General features: G+C 41.9%; 1 protein-coding gene across 3 annotated transcripts in view; it reads right to left on the bottom strand.

The window, feature by feature from the left end:
* Positions 1–16,342, bottom strand: part of WTIP (WT1 interacting protein) — a 79,136-nt gene that overhangs the window by 43,941 nt on the left and 18,853 nt on the right. For all 3 annotated transcript variants that reach the window (XM_021408444.1, XM_021408443.1, XM_021408445.1), the window contains one exon: positions 4,481–4,582. In XM_021408444.1, the coding sequence (XP_021264119.1) occupies positions 4,481–4,582 (102 nt within the window). The remainder of the gene's footprint in view (positions 1–4,480; positions 4,583–16,342) is intronic.

Here is a 16,342-nt window from a genome sequence, read left to right on the forward strand (position 1 = left end):
ACAAAACTCCCCTGAGTACTCCAGACTAATCAATACCTACCTACTAGGTAAGAAATGAACTGCATACCTTTGGGATTATACAGTTTGCTTTAGGCTTCTGATTGATCTTGCATTGATTTCCTGTGCCTTAACACCAGTGGCAAAAGTGCAAATTAAAGATGAATGGCACACTCAAACATTTGCCTTCATCAAAAACAGAATATGTCCCTGTTTTCCATGGTAAATACATCTCAGCTTTTAGAGCCTGGACACTTCAAATCCTTAGGCTCTGCAATACTCACTCTCTTACCATCTCCTACCACCCTGAAAGAAACAATGACCAAATTGATGTTTCTTCAGAGTAGAGATTTATTTTACTGTAGCATCTACAACCAGTGGCACTGGAATAAAATATTCAGCTTGAAAAGATGCTGTGAATGCAACTGTGACTTGAACACTATTGTGTCCCTTGAAGCCTGGAGATGCCGGCTAAGTTATTTTCTCCAAGAAGTATCAAACAGAGCCCATTAGTTTCTCTAACCAATCACCCGCACTTAGAGCACACAAGAGATCCTGCATTATTGCAATTATCCTTCAAGACATCTTGTCATGCTCTGAAATACTATCGAGAGAGACTACACGATGAGCTTTTTAGGCATACATTTTTCAGCAGAATTTGCAACTGAACTCTTGCCAAAATGAAAATCTTACGCTTAGCAGAAGGGACAGCATATGTTGTTGCCTAAATTAATCGCTTTGTTATCTAAGATTCAGCACAGCACGCTTACATATGAGTAACTGACATGTGCTTATATATAAGCATTTTGCTGAATCAAGGCCTAGAAGAGGTTTCAATGGGGTTACAGCTAACAGGGAATTTGAATCTACTGTTAAAAAGCATTTTAACAAACTTCAGTTGTTTTCTGTAAGAGACTGTGGACAAAAATGTATATTAACTATTTGGTCCCAGCAAAACCAGACAGCTTTATCTTTTACATTACTTGAAGAGATTTATCTTTATCTTTATCTTTTACATTTACTTGAAGAGACCTTTGAGAACTGCCTGTCTGAGGAATATGGCTTGTCACAAAAGGCAACAGGTATTTACAAAGAGAAATAAAAACATAACTGAAAAAGCAAAAATGCTGATGTTGTTCAGGTATGTAAGCAAGGCTCAAATATCCAAAACTCACTGACGCGTTTCTGCTTCTTTAATGCGTTCATTTTATTTTAAAACAGAATGCCTTTGCCTGTTGGATCACTGACTTTTCCATTCCCTTCTTCCTCTCATCTCAACTCACCAGCAACATTTCAAACAATTCTGAATCAATATTATCAAGTCCTGCACCAAAGTTCCTAGAAACAAGGAAGACAATGAAAAGACTTACCATACAAGCATTTTACCAAAATGTCTAAGGGAGACAGATCACCAGCTCTTTCCTGTTTATCTACTACATTTCTGAAATATTTCTCAACCTTTCTGCATTCATGATCACAAGAGATAAGCACAAGGGCTTCAGAAGGGTCTCAAGAGTCCATATCTGCATAACTACTCAGACTTCTGCTCTCCTGTCAAGGCCACAGAGCGTACTGGTCAGGAGGAGCATTAATCCACGATATATGACCTCTTGCCTAACAAAGGTCCTTAATTACTACCCAGGTCCTTATGCATTAAAGCTTGACTGAAGACACTTTCCAAAGGGACATTTGGTCCTAATCTGCAAACAGAAGAACAGAGAATCTGCCACTACTCTGCTGTTCTGTTCCAGTGATTAACGATCCTCATCGTATAAAGACTGTCTTTGATTCCCAATTTGAATTGTCTTGAGATCTGTCTTGTGTTTGTACCTAGTATGCATGAAAACACTTTTTAATGCTGTTTCCTGGAAAAAGTTGATTACAAGCTCCAGCCAAATCACAACCCCCTGCCTCCATTATTTCTATTACTCAAAACACATTGGGCTCTAGTGATCATCTTTTCTCTAGTCTTTCACTACCCACTTAACTCCTTCCACATCCTTTCCAGTTTCTCCTCACCTTTTTGAAGGTGGGCATTAAAACTAGAGCACAGAAGTCTCAGCTGGGTCTCACTAACGTTAAGGTAAAATGAACTCCTCGTTCATAAACTCCAGCACTATGAGTAGTTAGTGTTCAGTTGCTTGTACAAGATATCTGGTAAAGCTTTCTGAGCAGCACACTCTAGGATACAACTCTCACAGAACTGACCTGCATACCTCATTCCTAAGGTCTAGATCTAGTGTATGTGATGCCCCAAATCAAGTGTGAAGCTGAAGAACAAATGCAACGTCCTCTCACCAGCTGCATTCACTTTGATACTATTTATGAGCTGAGTTGTGAGACAAAAGCAGAGCTTTACCTCTCATTTGCAGGTAACTGAATACAAGTTTTGATCAAGTATTTCACCTGCACTTAGACCTGCTGCTGCATTAACAGCACAGACACTATTTCAGTGCCTAACATCAGAAAGGCCTAGACAGGTTGTATCAGAAGCTGCAGGCAAAATCAAATCCAAGCACTTCTTGCTTGAAAAGTATCCTGGCAGATGATAGCTGGGCTCTCCAGCCCACAAACAACACAGTAAGAAGCTCAGACAGCAACTGTTTCCTCATGCATGTGCTCACGACTGACTCACGGAAAGTTGTGCGAATCACTAAATTCTACCAGCATAGTAGGGTGAGGCAAAACCACGCTCTGAAAGGACGTGTCTCAAATCGCTCTCTGTTAGATGAATACTGGCCACACACACCTCACCAGAATGGTCACAAAAGCTTGTTGTGCTTTTGGATAATTAAGCTGGAAGTGTGTTTTGCTGTTAATACGCTCCTCAGTCCTTACATATATTCTTCTAAGGAACAGAGTTACTTGCGTACAGACACCTGTGCTGACAAATGCGCATCTTAACTATTTAAAAAAAAAGTCCGCCCCACAGAGGAAACTGGAACTCACCCATGCAATTAGGCTAGGTTAACGCTGGCGATGAGTGAATAGATATTATCCGCTATCATATTTTGTAATCCTCTGGTAAGCGGGATGCTAGAGCACTTCATTCACTCTGGGAGCCAACAAAATAGCTACTTATTCACTGTCAGACTTGAACAAAGTCATGAGTGATCCCCGAAGCTTTGAGGTAAGTTTATTCTAAAGCGTGGTAATGGTTCACAGTGATTTACAAATGTTACTGAATTCTATATTCAGGTTGTAGGTTTCTTTAAACAAGTATTTACTTATCTGTACAGATCTCAGGAAAAAAGGCAACACTTCTCCTTTCAGAAATAAGCTTCACAATGGTTCATTATAAACTCTCTTGGTTCTATGCCAATAATCCTTTACTCCTTTTCTCTAATCCTTAATGAATTCTTTTAATAAACAATTTACACTCAGCATATTCTGTTCAATCTTTTGCTGTATATACGTATCACAACAAGATACTGATCCACATATCAAATATTACAAACCTAAAAAAAAACCCATGGATATATCAAGGAAAACTACCTGACTCCACAAAATGAGCTCTAATACTTCCCTGGAACTTGGTGGGAATTTGTGAGCACTCAGCACTTTTAAACAAGACACTGAGGAAGTTTCCCTCCAAAATGCTTCACTCAGAGGGTGGTGAGGCACTGGCACAGGCTGCCCAGAGAAGCTGTGGATGCCCCATCCCTGAAGGCTTTCAAGGCCAGGTTGGACTGGACCACAGGCAGCCTGATCTAGTGGGTGGCAAGCCTGCCCATGGCAGGGCACTGGAGCCAGATGAGCTTTAACATCTCTTCCAACCCAATCCATTCTATGATTCCACAATGCCTCACTTCAAGCAAACACGGTTGAGTGCTGTCCTGAATTTCCCAAAGCCTGTTATCCCTGGCAAAGCTATGACTTCCCAAGATCAAATACCAAGTGCATCACTTTTACATGCATTCAGATTTAAAGAGAAACCTAAAGAAGCTCTAAGAGTAGTAAGCAGATGGTTCTCCTTTACAAAAGAGAAATATTGTGTAAGGTGAATCAACTTCCGATTTCTATTTGTTTTTATCACCTTCAAACAAAACAAAAATTGAGTACTACAAATGCACAGAAACAGTTAATATATAAGCTTGACTGGATTGCATTTATAAATAGTGAGGCAAAATGGCTTTGGCTGTACAAATTTTATTTTTTCTGTAAAAATGCTAAATATACATTACAGTTTCATAAACAAGTGATTTAAAGCTCACAGTGCTTATAAATGCCAAGCTGAAGCCATTTTGTAAATGTAACCTTTAAAACAACCAAATACTACTTTTTTGGGTTGATGCTTAAGAATAACGCCATTGAACACTTACATATGGCAAATTAAAAAAAGAACTTCTGAAGCTGGAGTCTCACATAGGAATTTTGCCTCAGGAAATGAGCGAGATGAGGTCTCATTTTGCACACTGGTTGCTACAGGAACATGTAATACAAAAGGAAGCCACTTAGTACAGCTGCAGTAGGTCTGACTTACCACAAGAGCAACACGTGAAGCAGTTGGTATGATAGAGGTTACCCATTGCTTGGCAAGCCTGGCTCGCTCCATACACACCTTTTCCACATTTTATACAAATACCTACAAAGAAGAAACAGAACAAACGTTAGAATTCTCTTCAGCTCCTAAAATCAGCTCTGGGCCATCGAATCATAGCACTCACAGTACCCAAAAATCAATGAGCTCCTCCACATCAATAGACTCATCTATGCAAGTCAGCAGCAGACAGCTTGTATGAAATAAATACATTGTTATTAGCCCAAAATAAAAAGGTTGGAGTAGGCCTCTACTGGCAATTCAACGCACGGAGACGGAGGTTAGCTAAAGACAGAAATTTTGCTCAAGAAACAATCTAATGAGACCTTGACCATATTACATTCAACTATCACGAATGATAACAGTCAAGTCTAAAATGAAATATTTTCTCCTTTCCTATCTCAAGAGCACAAACAATACATCAGCAGTGCTGGTCCAGGTAGAAGCCAGCACAGGGAAACAGGCCTTGTTAGTTGCATTTAATAATTGTTTAACTGTCCACAATTAGTAATATGCAATCTCAAACATAACCTGGGAGCTTACAAAACAGAAGAGCAAAGCTTGCACTTTCCTTTTGGTCTAAGGGCCAAAACTCTGGCTAGCAGTTTTGCAGTGGGAGCAGAAATTCACCTTCAGTGCCTACAACTGGCTCTTGGTGAAGCTGGGGATGTTTCTCACATATAGTCTGTATAAGATGAAAGTACAAAGAAGCACAGTGTCGGCAAACTCAGCTGTCAGTCTCACAAAGGGTAGGCTCACTATGAAGAGGAAATGAAACGCTGACGAATCTGTATCCTTCTTCCATATACTCCAGAGAAATTATTAAATTCATTTGAGATGATCATTGTCTCTGACTGTAGCTGTACAGTGCATCTCAAGACTTTGAATTTGGAAACACTGCAGTAGAAAATAAAAATTGAGTTTTCTACCTCACACAACCTTATAAGGAAGATGCGATCCATGTGCTGTTCGAGGCTCAGTTTCTACAAATACATGCACAAGCTCAGCATTACTAGCATCAATACAACAGCTAACGTACTTGAAAGTCCAGGGACTCAAGAACTACAAAACTGAGTTTTAATCACCCAGAATTTTTCCCTGCTGTACAATGAGCATTTTATTTTATACACATATGCACACACACACAAAAATATAAATGCAAGCTGCTCAGAGAAAATTATATATATTATATATTATATATATATAAAATATATATATATTATATTATGAATTGGTAGAATTCATACTGGTAGAATTGGTAGAAACTTACGTAGCAGAAAAAAAAGCTAACAAAGCATTTGGTGTTTCAGTTCCCCTTCCTCAGGTTTTATACACTTCAAGCATATGAACTGACCAGAGAGGGAAAAAATGCCATCTGTCTCTGGCAGGTAGCAGTAAGGAGATGAGCAAAGCTGGCAGAAGAGCTGGACCCATCAATACAGCTGAGATTTAACCAGATCTCTCAGTAAAGAAACAACCAAACAACACAACAACCCAGAAATATCTCTGTCCCCTAAGCTACTCAAGACTTACTTTAAACACCACTTCTGAAACTGAACTGTGCATCTATATGGACTGTGTAGTATGAACTGTTTAAAAAGGTATTTAAAAAAAAACCAATTTCCTATGCTACTAATCCAACTACTAAAATAAGAAGACCTTCCATAAAGTATGGGTTTCTTGGTGTTTCTACAATTAAACTACCTCTTTTCAAACCATGAAAAGAGATCAGCTTTTCATTCATCTTGTTCAACAATGCTGTAATTTTGCACCATGAGAATATCTGTCAATTAAGTGAAATTATAACCTTAAAGAAACCAACAAATCTATTAACAGTAGTTTAAAAAAAATCTTGGACTTGATTTGTGTGTTTCAGTGAAGCAGGAACTATAGTTTTAATAACATTAGATACCAATGTCCTTAGCTAAACCTGGAATACCAAACCAGATACCAGCTATATCCATAAGTTCACTATATCAAAGTGCTAGAGAAACACTGGTCCTTCCTTAGACAAGCTCAGTTCAGATAGAGAAAATGGAAATTTCAGCATATCTGTTGCCTTATCCAAGGCTGTTACATCTATTTATGTGTAGCCAAAGGTTATGAAAAAGGTCTGCTATTTGCCACGAGTTAATGGTTAATTGCTGATAAAAGACCATTATTGATTATTGTGGACACTGATCAGAAAAAGGGTCTGTCAGCCAGCAGCTGCAGGAGGAGCTAGCAGCAACAGCACTGCAACCAGTAGAGCAGCCAGAGCAACTCCCAAACCTGCTTCTGTCTCACCACAGGCTACAATCCCTGGCCTTTCGTTCAGAGAGGCTGCACATACAGCAAAGAAAGCAACTGCTTCAGAAATAAGCAATCTTTAACTTCGGCATAAAGTTCTGGTACCATGTTTCAGTTTAACTCCAGGTAGAGGAGCCAGAAGAGAGCCCTGTGAGAGCTCACCAGCTGCACTCTTCTTTCCCATCTCTTCATGCCAACTGTGTACCTGAGATGGATGGCTACTACTAGCCTGGCTGTGAGGTCACACAGAGATTCACCTTTTCCTACTGATGCTTTCCTGTTTATCCAAAGAATAGCAGAAATCCATCCTGTAGTTCTGACGTTTCTGTCAATGAGCTCTCATACTCCCTACTACAGCCATGAACTGCTCTGATAAATGCAGTTATTGCCTAATTTATTTGCCATTGCTCCACTGAACCATCAGAAGCAAAAGAAGGATTGTGGACGTTAATATTGGTTTCTGCACCAAGTGATTCGTTAAGAGCAGCTGACACTTTGTTAACTTATTTTCTCTGAAAGAGCAGTCATTAGCTCCAGGAATAAATGACCACAGAGACCATTAGCATGCTAAAAAGGCATATGTATAATTCCAAAAGTGTATTTTGGAAAGTATATATACAGCTGTGGTGTGAGCATAGCGTGAGCTCATAACTGCCTTGGAAAAGCACTGATCACATGGTTGTTCAGGTCTGGTTTTCCACCAGTCACAGCCCAGACTGCACACTGCAAGCTTGTGAAAGCCTTGACATAACAGCTACATCACTTTTTCTTTTTCCAGATTTAAGTCCAAAACTTGTTAAACTGCCTATGAAAAATGCTCTGTTTCAGAGCAAGCACATCTCATTTCTGACTCCTCACTTTACATGACTTCAGAGCAACTGTTTCAGCTCTCATTCAATTCCTTGCCCCTCCTAACACCTCTATACTAGGCCTCCAACTGTACCTCCAGTTCTTCAACACATTAATGACTGCATTTTCACCCAGGTCCTCAGCTCTCCTGCAGAGCTGGTCCCTCTCTTCAGCTAGGAAAAGCTGTTACCAGATGCTGCATATAGGCTCGAAGTCTGCATAAAGTTTCCCTCAGCAGTAGCATGATACTGCATCCTTCCTTAGTCATGGCAAAAGAACGTCTGCATCTTTACACTGTATTTAATAGAACTGGGGGGGAGAAACCACTGAACAAACATGCTCTGTGGACCTCAGCTAAAGCCCATCAGTAAAAGCAATGCTGGAAAGAGAAGTAGTCCCCTGGAGAGGCTACTGAAGTTAGCCACAGCATGCTGCCAGCACTCCCCATACTTTAACCAGTCATCAAGCTTGACTGCATCAGTCAGAATGGCATCTCCAGGTGTAGCCAGGGCAAGCTCCAGCACTACACAGCAACAGAGCTGTCAGAAAAGTGACGTTCTCTGACTAATATGTGCATTAGTAAAATCCCGGTACAAGCGTCAAAAGAAAATAGAGAAATTGTTATCAGCCTAAATATGTATTTTCTGTCGTAGTCAATATTTTTGCTTTAAGCCCAAGAAATCAAAGCACACAGTGTAACAGACAAAGGTACCTGCAGCTACCTAGAGAAGACATTAAAGCTATGCAGTGAAACTTGCTGTAATATACATGTAAGAGTTTCCTGCAGTAGTCTACATGTTGGACTAAGTTCAGTTTGGGTCCTGTACATCTAGTTCTGGGATGATCTCTCTCCTGACAAGCCTGTGCAACAACAGGCAGCAGACTGGTACTTCATCCAGATTTCACCAGTTACCCAGAATTAGGAAAAAAACAGTAGTCAAAGATTAATTGTAGTATTAACAGCAGATCTATGACCTTTTGGCCAGGCCTTGTCCTCAGGCACATGTGGAACTCAGCCTGCACCTAATTCTATCCTCACTTATCCTGAAGTCAATGGTTTAGCACAAATACAAGAAAAATGGTACCATATGGCCTCAACTTCAGCAAGAAGCAGCTGTGTGAGTCAGAATGAGAATCTGTCTATTGCACTCCTTGACAGCATGCCACAACTCAGGGATGAGCTGCAGCTTTACTGTCTTACAGCCACACTGTATCTCCAGGATAACTGCTACATGCTGCCTACAGTAGGAAACAACCATGCCCTGTCGTCAAGAGTTATGGTAAAGCTAAAATTAACAACTAACACATGGCACAGATGAATCCCTCCCTGCCTCAGCAGTTCTGTTCACATTACAGTGCTGGGAAGAGGGGGTGAGTGAATTTTACCCTTGGGCTACTACAAAATCTCATTTTCTCTTCTCTGAGAAAGACCATCTCCAGAAACATCAACAACAAGCTTTCCACACCCCTTTGGCATACTCAAGGTGCAGGGAATGAAAACGTACAGCCATGAAGCAAGAAGTACAAAGAAGGAAGAAACGTTAGCTCAAGAAAGCGAAGCACATTAACGGGCTAACCATGAAAGTGCGAGGACTGTAGACAGACTGCACTAGGCCTCCACAGACAGCCCATACCACTGGAGGTGTTCCTTCAGTGAAAGGCCTGCAGCCTCTCACAGCTGAGCAGGTTTTAAACAGAGTGTTGCTACCACCTTTCAAAAATATTCTGCTAGGAAGCTGAGTAAATAGGGAAGCAGCAAAGCTGCTTCAGGCACAGCCAACCATGCTGTACTGCAGCTGTACCTGCCTGAGCTAACAGCAGCTACTGTGCTGACATCCTGGTCTGCAGCAGCTCCGGATGCCGTGACTTCAGGAGAGAAAAATGCTCCCCTCCTTCCAACACACACAGGAGGAGTGATGTTCTGATGTACACGTCATCCCCCAGCCAGAGACTGCTAGAAAATGCAAGGCAACTACACAGGACAAAGGGGCAGAGCCTCTTCCTAGCAGCCAGGGAGGAGTGAGGGAACCCCTCTCAGCCCTTGCCACCACTGGTAGTTCTCATTGAATTTGTCACCTGACAGATGCCCGGCAATTTTTCCAAGACTTCAGTACTCAATAAAACGTAATCTGATACGTGCAAGTGATAAATAAGAAAAATATATTCTAGATGCCCTAAGCAGCAACATAACAATTGCATGCAAGAGTTGGCCTTAGTATTTTTGTGATAGGTAAAATGAAGGGATCGGCTGGATATGCTGCCTGCACTGCCCCCTCTCCCTCTGGGAAGATGAGAAGACATCACAACTTTAAGCTGAAAATGACTAAGAGAAGTGGACATGCTCCAGTAAACACTTCAAACTCCCTCCCAAGTCGCAACCAATCCACACCTGGAGTAATGATTTCTCATGGCTAGCGGGGGACTTGGCCCCATCCAGTGACACTGCTTTGGTTCACACTCACCCTACACAAAGTAGGAGTAAGGTTAAACTGAGGGAAAGATAAGGCACAACACAACCTAACAGAAATCATGTCTTAAGCAAAGCAAGACCAGAAGACATTTTACTGTTATTATTAAAACTTTGTGACACACCACCCTGGCTTTCCTACTCCTGGAAAGACTAAAAATGCCATCAATAAACTGCTTGGGCTCTTGAGATACTCATCTGTTAACTTGAAAAGATCTCTGCTGTTTCAGTGCCTGCATACTGGAGGAGCCATTATTACTCAATTAACTTGTAGGTTTGGAGCAGCAGGCTTAGAACTTACTCTGAAAATTGAAATTAGGTATGAATTTATGCAGTGAAGCTCACATTCACTGAAAGTCATGGAAGCAAGCTCTGTGCTCAAACATTAACTCCTGGAAAAAAACCAACTACCTCCACTCTGTCTATTGCTAAACAAGGTTGTGGCTTGCATTGGACAAAGCTGCTGAAAGAGGACAAAGTCAAGAAAGGAGTCACTGGGACCCGTTCCAGGCGTAACGCTGCTCATCAGGACACCAGAGCTGCGCTTTATCGGCCTGCGGGAATCTGTGCTGCCAGCAAGCAGGTCAGCAGGGTTTGGCATCTGCCTTTTCTGACTTGCTTAGTTAATGCATGGGTTGTTTTGTTGGAAGTTTTCCAAGGTTTCAAATGTAGAGTGAGACAACGGGTGTGAGTTTGAAAAGACAGAAGACTGTAGAAATGACTCTCTGATACCACTCTCTCCTACTGTATTTTAGCAGCTATCAACTCAGCAAACATCTGTGCTGGCGAATTAAACCCTGGCAGCTCTAGGTCAGCATCTCAGAGTGGGTAAAGTCACGGGAGCCAGTATCAGCTCTGATTAGCAGCTGCTGGAAACTGCAAGGCTTTTGTTACTCTTAAAGTAGATCCACCCAATCACACATCGAAAGCCTGAAGCTAGTACAGAAAATGCTTACTGCTTCATACAGCATGTGAAATTATTGACACTATCTGCACAGAATTCATCCTGCCTTGGCCACAGCCAGCATGCCTCTGCATAACTTTCTTTTGTGTGGATATCTAACTCTGCCGCAGAGCCTCATGACAGCACAAGGCATATCACAGGGCTACAGTTCTTCACAATATTTTAGTTACACTGACACTTGGTTTACAAATATTCATTCATTTCTCTGCTTCTTGATTTAGTACACAGCAGTTTCAGGATGAAAGTGAGATACTTCTCACTTGGCACTTATAGAAAGATCTTTTGCTGTTGAGGCAACGGAACTGGAAGACCGAATAGTTTTTGTGGGCTGCTCTATCGTCTTTGCTGCTTTGGATTGCTTTGTTTGCAATTCAGAGCTCAGCTGACTGCTCAAGCTTCATGACTTAGTTGACAATCACAGCTAGAAGCACAAGAGAACTTACAAATAACTTCAGCAACTGACTTGTTGGCCAAAAAAAGAATAAGACCCTAAAAGCAACTCATTATTACTGAACTTACCAAAGGAAGGAAATGTTAGTAAAGCAGAGCGCCAGTGAGAATGACTGACTTCTGGAGGTAAAAACAAGTCAATAAAAATCCATCCACATCCTACTCACTCTCTCTGCTGCTGAACATCAGAAAGTCTCACAGTGGGCATACATCCTCACAGCTGCATTTCCAATGACTATGTGGGTGCCATACCACACCCATCTCCAGCTGTTTGCCCCCACCCTTTGACCAGGGACTATGATCCCTTTAGACCTGCCAGCAGAGCTGGCTGCGTGCTCTATTACATTTCAGCCCAAAGAACGCAGGTCAACAAGGCCTTTCTGCTCCAAATCCTTAGCTTGGCTCTTTTTGCATGGAATCTGCATGGAAGTGTGATCACACACAATTCAGATGTTTGAGGAGTAGCAATTTCTAGCGCAGTGGCAGCAGCAATCAGGTGAAAGCAGGCTTAGGCCAGCAAAACCCTGAGTTTGTACAACTGCCGGCTGCAGAGGACACACTACCACACCCAGAGGCTGCCACTAGCCAAGCAAACTCAATAGAGAGGCACAGAACTCATGCTTACAAGCAGAAATAACTTAGGCCCCCTGAAAGCCCTGGTTTCAGTCCAGAAAGATCTAATACCAACATCCAAAGCTCCCCAATATTCCTGGGTGAACTTCCTGTTGGGAAGGTGATGTATGAGCCTTCTGTGATAACGTCGAAAAGATGATCAATTTTAACACTTCAGCTTTGAAGAATACACACAGCCAGGTAACAACAGTGACACTAAAGCACCAGCAAAGCAGTGCAAATATCCTGAACTACACAGCACATCAGATCTGGAAATATCAGCTGCGCACAGGTCAAGTTTGAGAGATTTTTCATTACAGTCTCCTGACATTGTTTGTATGTGTCATCACTAATGTATGGCAGAAGAAGGTCATATATTACCAGCTGCCTTCCTTGACATATTTAAAATGGGTTCATGATTAAACAGGGACACTCATCAAAAAGTTTCCAGGTACATTCTTCTGTTTTCTTAGATAACGGTCTATTTCCAGAACAAGCATAACATTCTGGGAAAGGCATGACATTACATAACCACCCTGGGTTATAAACTCAACCACTCCTTCCATGAGCCCTTCCCAAGTGTTATGCACTGACATCAGCTTCAAACTCTTACCACCTACCCTGCAACGGTGCCACAGTCATTGGCATGTGCTGTGGAGGTTCTTTATCATTTTCAGAAGTATAAATAGGTTTGCTTAAATAAAAACCAAGCACATAGGTAGGTATTGTACAACACTTAAAAAAGACAGAACTAAATTAAAGCTGGAAATTACGTAAAAACCTCTGTGACCTCAAACCTCTGAATTTTTTTTTTCAGTCACTGCAAGTAAAGTGAGTCAACGATGCTTTGGAAATGCAGTGGGGAGCGGAATACACCTTCATGTAAAGGGATCCTGCAGGGACAGCAATTTCAGAAAGTCTTGCTGTAGGCTTCTCACATCTCCAGCTCATGAAACATTTTAATTCTAAAATAACTATCCTGGCAAGCCCCACTTTCCCTGCCTTAGCTACACCAAAAAGCCCAGTCTTCTCCAAGCAATTAGGTGCAGGTAGGAGCTCCATGCTAGTGCAAACAGTTAAGCTCTTCTTCCAGTAGGACAGGAAGTCTCTGAGACCATAAGAAAAGCCTGTCCTAATCTAGCAATATGAAAACTCTCAGGATGGGTAGTCAAATACAACACTACCGTCATGTAAACAGGATATTCTAATTTTGCTTTCTTCACCTCCCTACCCCCTGGAAAACAGTAATACTAAATGCTATACAAGCAGGCTCATTTCCTTCCTATGGATCCAACTGGAAAAAAATAAAATTAGGAAATCAACACACTGACAACTTCCACAGCAAGATGAGGCTTCTACAAACCTAGCCAGTCACATGTTCAGCTGCTTTCCAATGCAGACCAAAGGCAGACTAGCGGTTGTTTTTGTCAGTTTTCTGTTCACAATGCTTCGTACTAGAAGACAACTTCATGCTCTGCATAACCGTCATGGGACTTATGCTCTGTTTCCATCTTCACTGGCTTGCTCTCCAAGGCAGCCATGGCCAGACAGCACTGCTGAGACTCTCAGGGGTGGGCAGATCTCAGTTCACTCCATAGTGACACTTCCACTGAGATTGGCAGTGGTAGAGCAGTAGAATAAAACTAGCTTCACAACTCTTATTACCATATTAAGTGATGCCATGCAACATAAAGTACTGATGGTTAACTTTGTATTGGCATGATTTCTGCTATGTCAGGTATCAACTGTCTGGACTGCTTTGACTTTTTATTGGATCAGGTATTGTCTGTTCTGGATCAGGTAACAGTCTGTTCTCCAGCAGCTGGCATCAACTCTGGGGTACATGGCCTGTCTGGCTGGTTCAGCAGAAATGTCAGACACATGACATACATCTAGGTTAGTATGGCTGAATGATCCAGAAATGCACCATCACACTTAGAAACATCCCTCTTCCCCTGCTTTGTTCCTGACTGCCTCACTCAATTCAAAATGAAAGCCAAGTGGATATAAAAGGATAGAAAATTAGCAAAGAATAGAGCCAGTTTTCCCAGATGAAAAACTGCAGAGAAATAGATATGGTTATAAAATTCAAGTAGGAAGTGTGCGTAGACTCTGCGTACCTGCACTGTCTCCCAGCTAGTAGATAAACCATCGTCCAGAGTTACAAGACTGTAGGTCTAGTAATTCCTGTAGTTTTGCCACCTACCTTTTATGGTCATATGGACAGACTGATGGCAGAAGTGCCTGGGCTCCTCTGCAAACACTGAGCACAGAGGAAAAGTGTACAAAAGACTGACAGAGTTATCTTAGAAAGGATCCAACAAAAGGTGAATCCCAACTATAGTGTGGTTTTAGTATAATCTGCTCTTTTTACAGCCCATCCACTGCAACTGCAGCCAAATGCCTAACCCAACACTTCTACAGAAAAACCTGCAACTACTTATCTGGAGGGATAAGCTGCTTCCATTGAAGAATATGCATTTTCCAACAGCAGCTTAGCATAGAGGCACGAAGTGTGAAACGTACTTTGGTCTTGATGGCTGATGTCAAAGTCTATTTGCTTGAGGGATGAGAGGATTTATCTCTAGAAATGATCACTGTGCATAGCACTGGCGACCTGGTGCCCAGCAAGCATTATCTTCACAAAACAGAAGCTGCCAATCAGCCCTCAGCACCACAGTACCCAACCATAACCCTTGCCTGTTCCCAAAACTAGCACAGTCACCCTGCTAGCACCAAGGCAGTAAGGCATCCTCATTTTAAGCTGAAATTAGGAACCTGGACTCTGTTTCTTGTGGAGCAGTATGCCAGAGTCGAGTCAAAAGTGGTGAAAAAGAGGCAAGACACTCTTTTCCCCCAGTCCCAACACACACTGCAGCAACCCGCTGCCCAGACAGCACTTATTCAGGGAGGAATGAATCAAGCTTCTGCCATAGAAGCCAGATAAGAAAAGAGTCGAGGCTCATCCACAATTAAGCGTGCTACTACTAAAGCACAGTAAACAACAATTATTTATTAAAAATCTCTATATATGAAGTAAAAAGAAAACACAAAATCTGCAAAACCAGGGAAAGAGCAAAGTGACAGAAAAGCTGGAGGGTTAAGAAAAACAATTTTCCTCCTTGTTACAGTAAACATTGCCAAATAAATGTGATCTTATGTAATTTATCAGGCAAACTTCTCCTCTCAGTTTTGAAAGGTTACACAAAGTGGTGAAATGTTAGCGAATTTATGTCTTAGAGGACCAGCTAAAAAATAACAGAAATGTGTTATCCTCTCATAATTATAAGTCAACACTTAACTGATATGAGAAGCCACTATTCATCGCAGCTAAAAGGAACATTCATTCCTCCTTACATCATCCCTTCAATGTTATGTCTTGATGCAATTTTCAACAGCAGGTGAAATCACTGAAAATTGGAAACTGGGTGAAAAATTTTCCTCTATCTGGTTTTAATTAAAATACTCAGCAAAATGCAGAGGAGCAATAAAAATATGCAACCTCTTCCACCTCAACTGAGCTGCCTGTTCATCATCACAGTGTGGTAGAAACCCCACGTGTAACATCAGTGCTAAGTATTTCCCTGCTACTAAAGCAGTAGTTCAGATTAGGATTGTGACAAGAGCAACAAAAGATAATTCACAACTGATTGTGATCAGCATAGTATGTTTCTGTAGCCTTTTAAGTTTCAAAAGGTCCACCTAAGAAGTGGGTACCATAGCCACTGTTGAAAAGATGGGATGAGACTACGCTGCCCCAGCATGCTCACATCCCAGCTGCTGGACCTTCTGCTTGACACGGGGTGTGAACTGCTGCCTCGCCCAGCCAAGACCCATTTGCACCACAAGTGGACACAACTTGCTCCCAACCTGCTGCAGCACCAAGCCGCAGCCAGAGCAGATACCCATGACTGAGAATACCAAGTGGATTTGGAATCTTCCACTTAGACACAGCTCTTGTGGGAACTGCCTAGACACTAGGGACGTGCACTGTGTGGACATAGTACGGGGGCACCTGGCTCCCCAGGTGGATGTGCAGGGCACGCACCCAGCTTCAGTATTTCCGTGATCCAACATGGCAGGAACTGAACACCAGCTCAGGATGCTGTTGGCCATCTTTGCCACCAGGGAGCACGCCTGCTCATGTGTCACTTACTGTCCAGTAGGACCCCAG

The sequence above is a fragment of the Numida meleagris genome, chromosome 10 (genome assembly GCF_002078875.1).
Source record: "Numida meleagris isolate 19003 breed g44 Domestic line chromosome 10, NumMel1.0, whole genome shotgun sequence".
Taxonomy (NCBI): Eukaryota; Metazoa; Chordata; class Aves; order Galliformes; family Numididae; genus Numida; species Numida meleagris.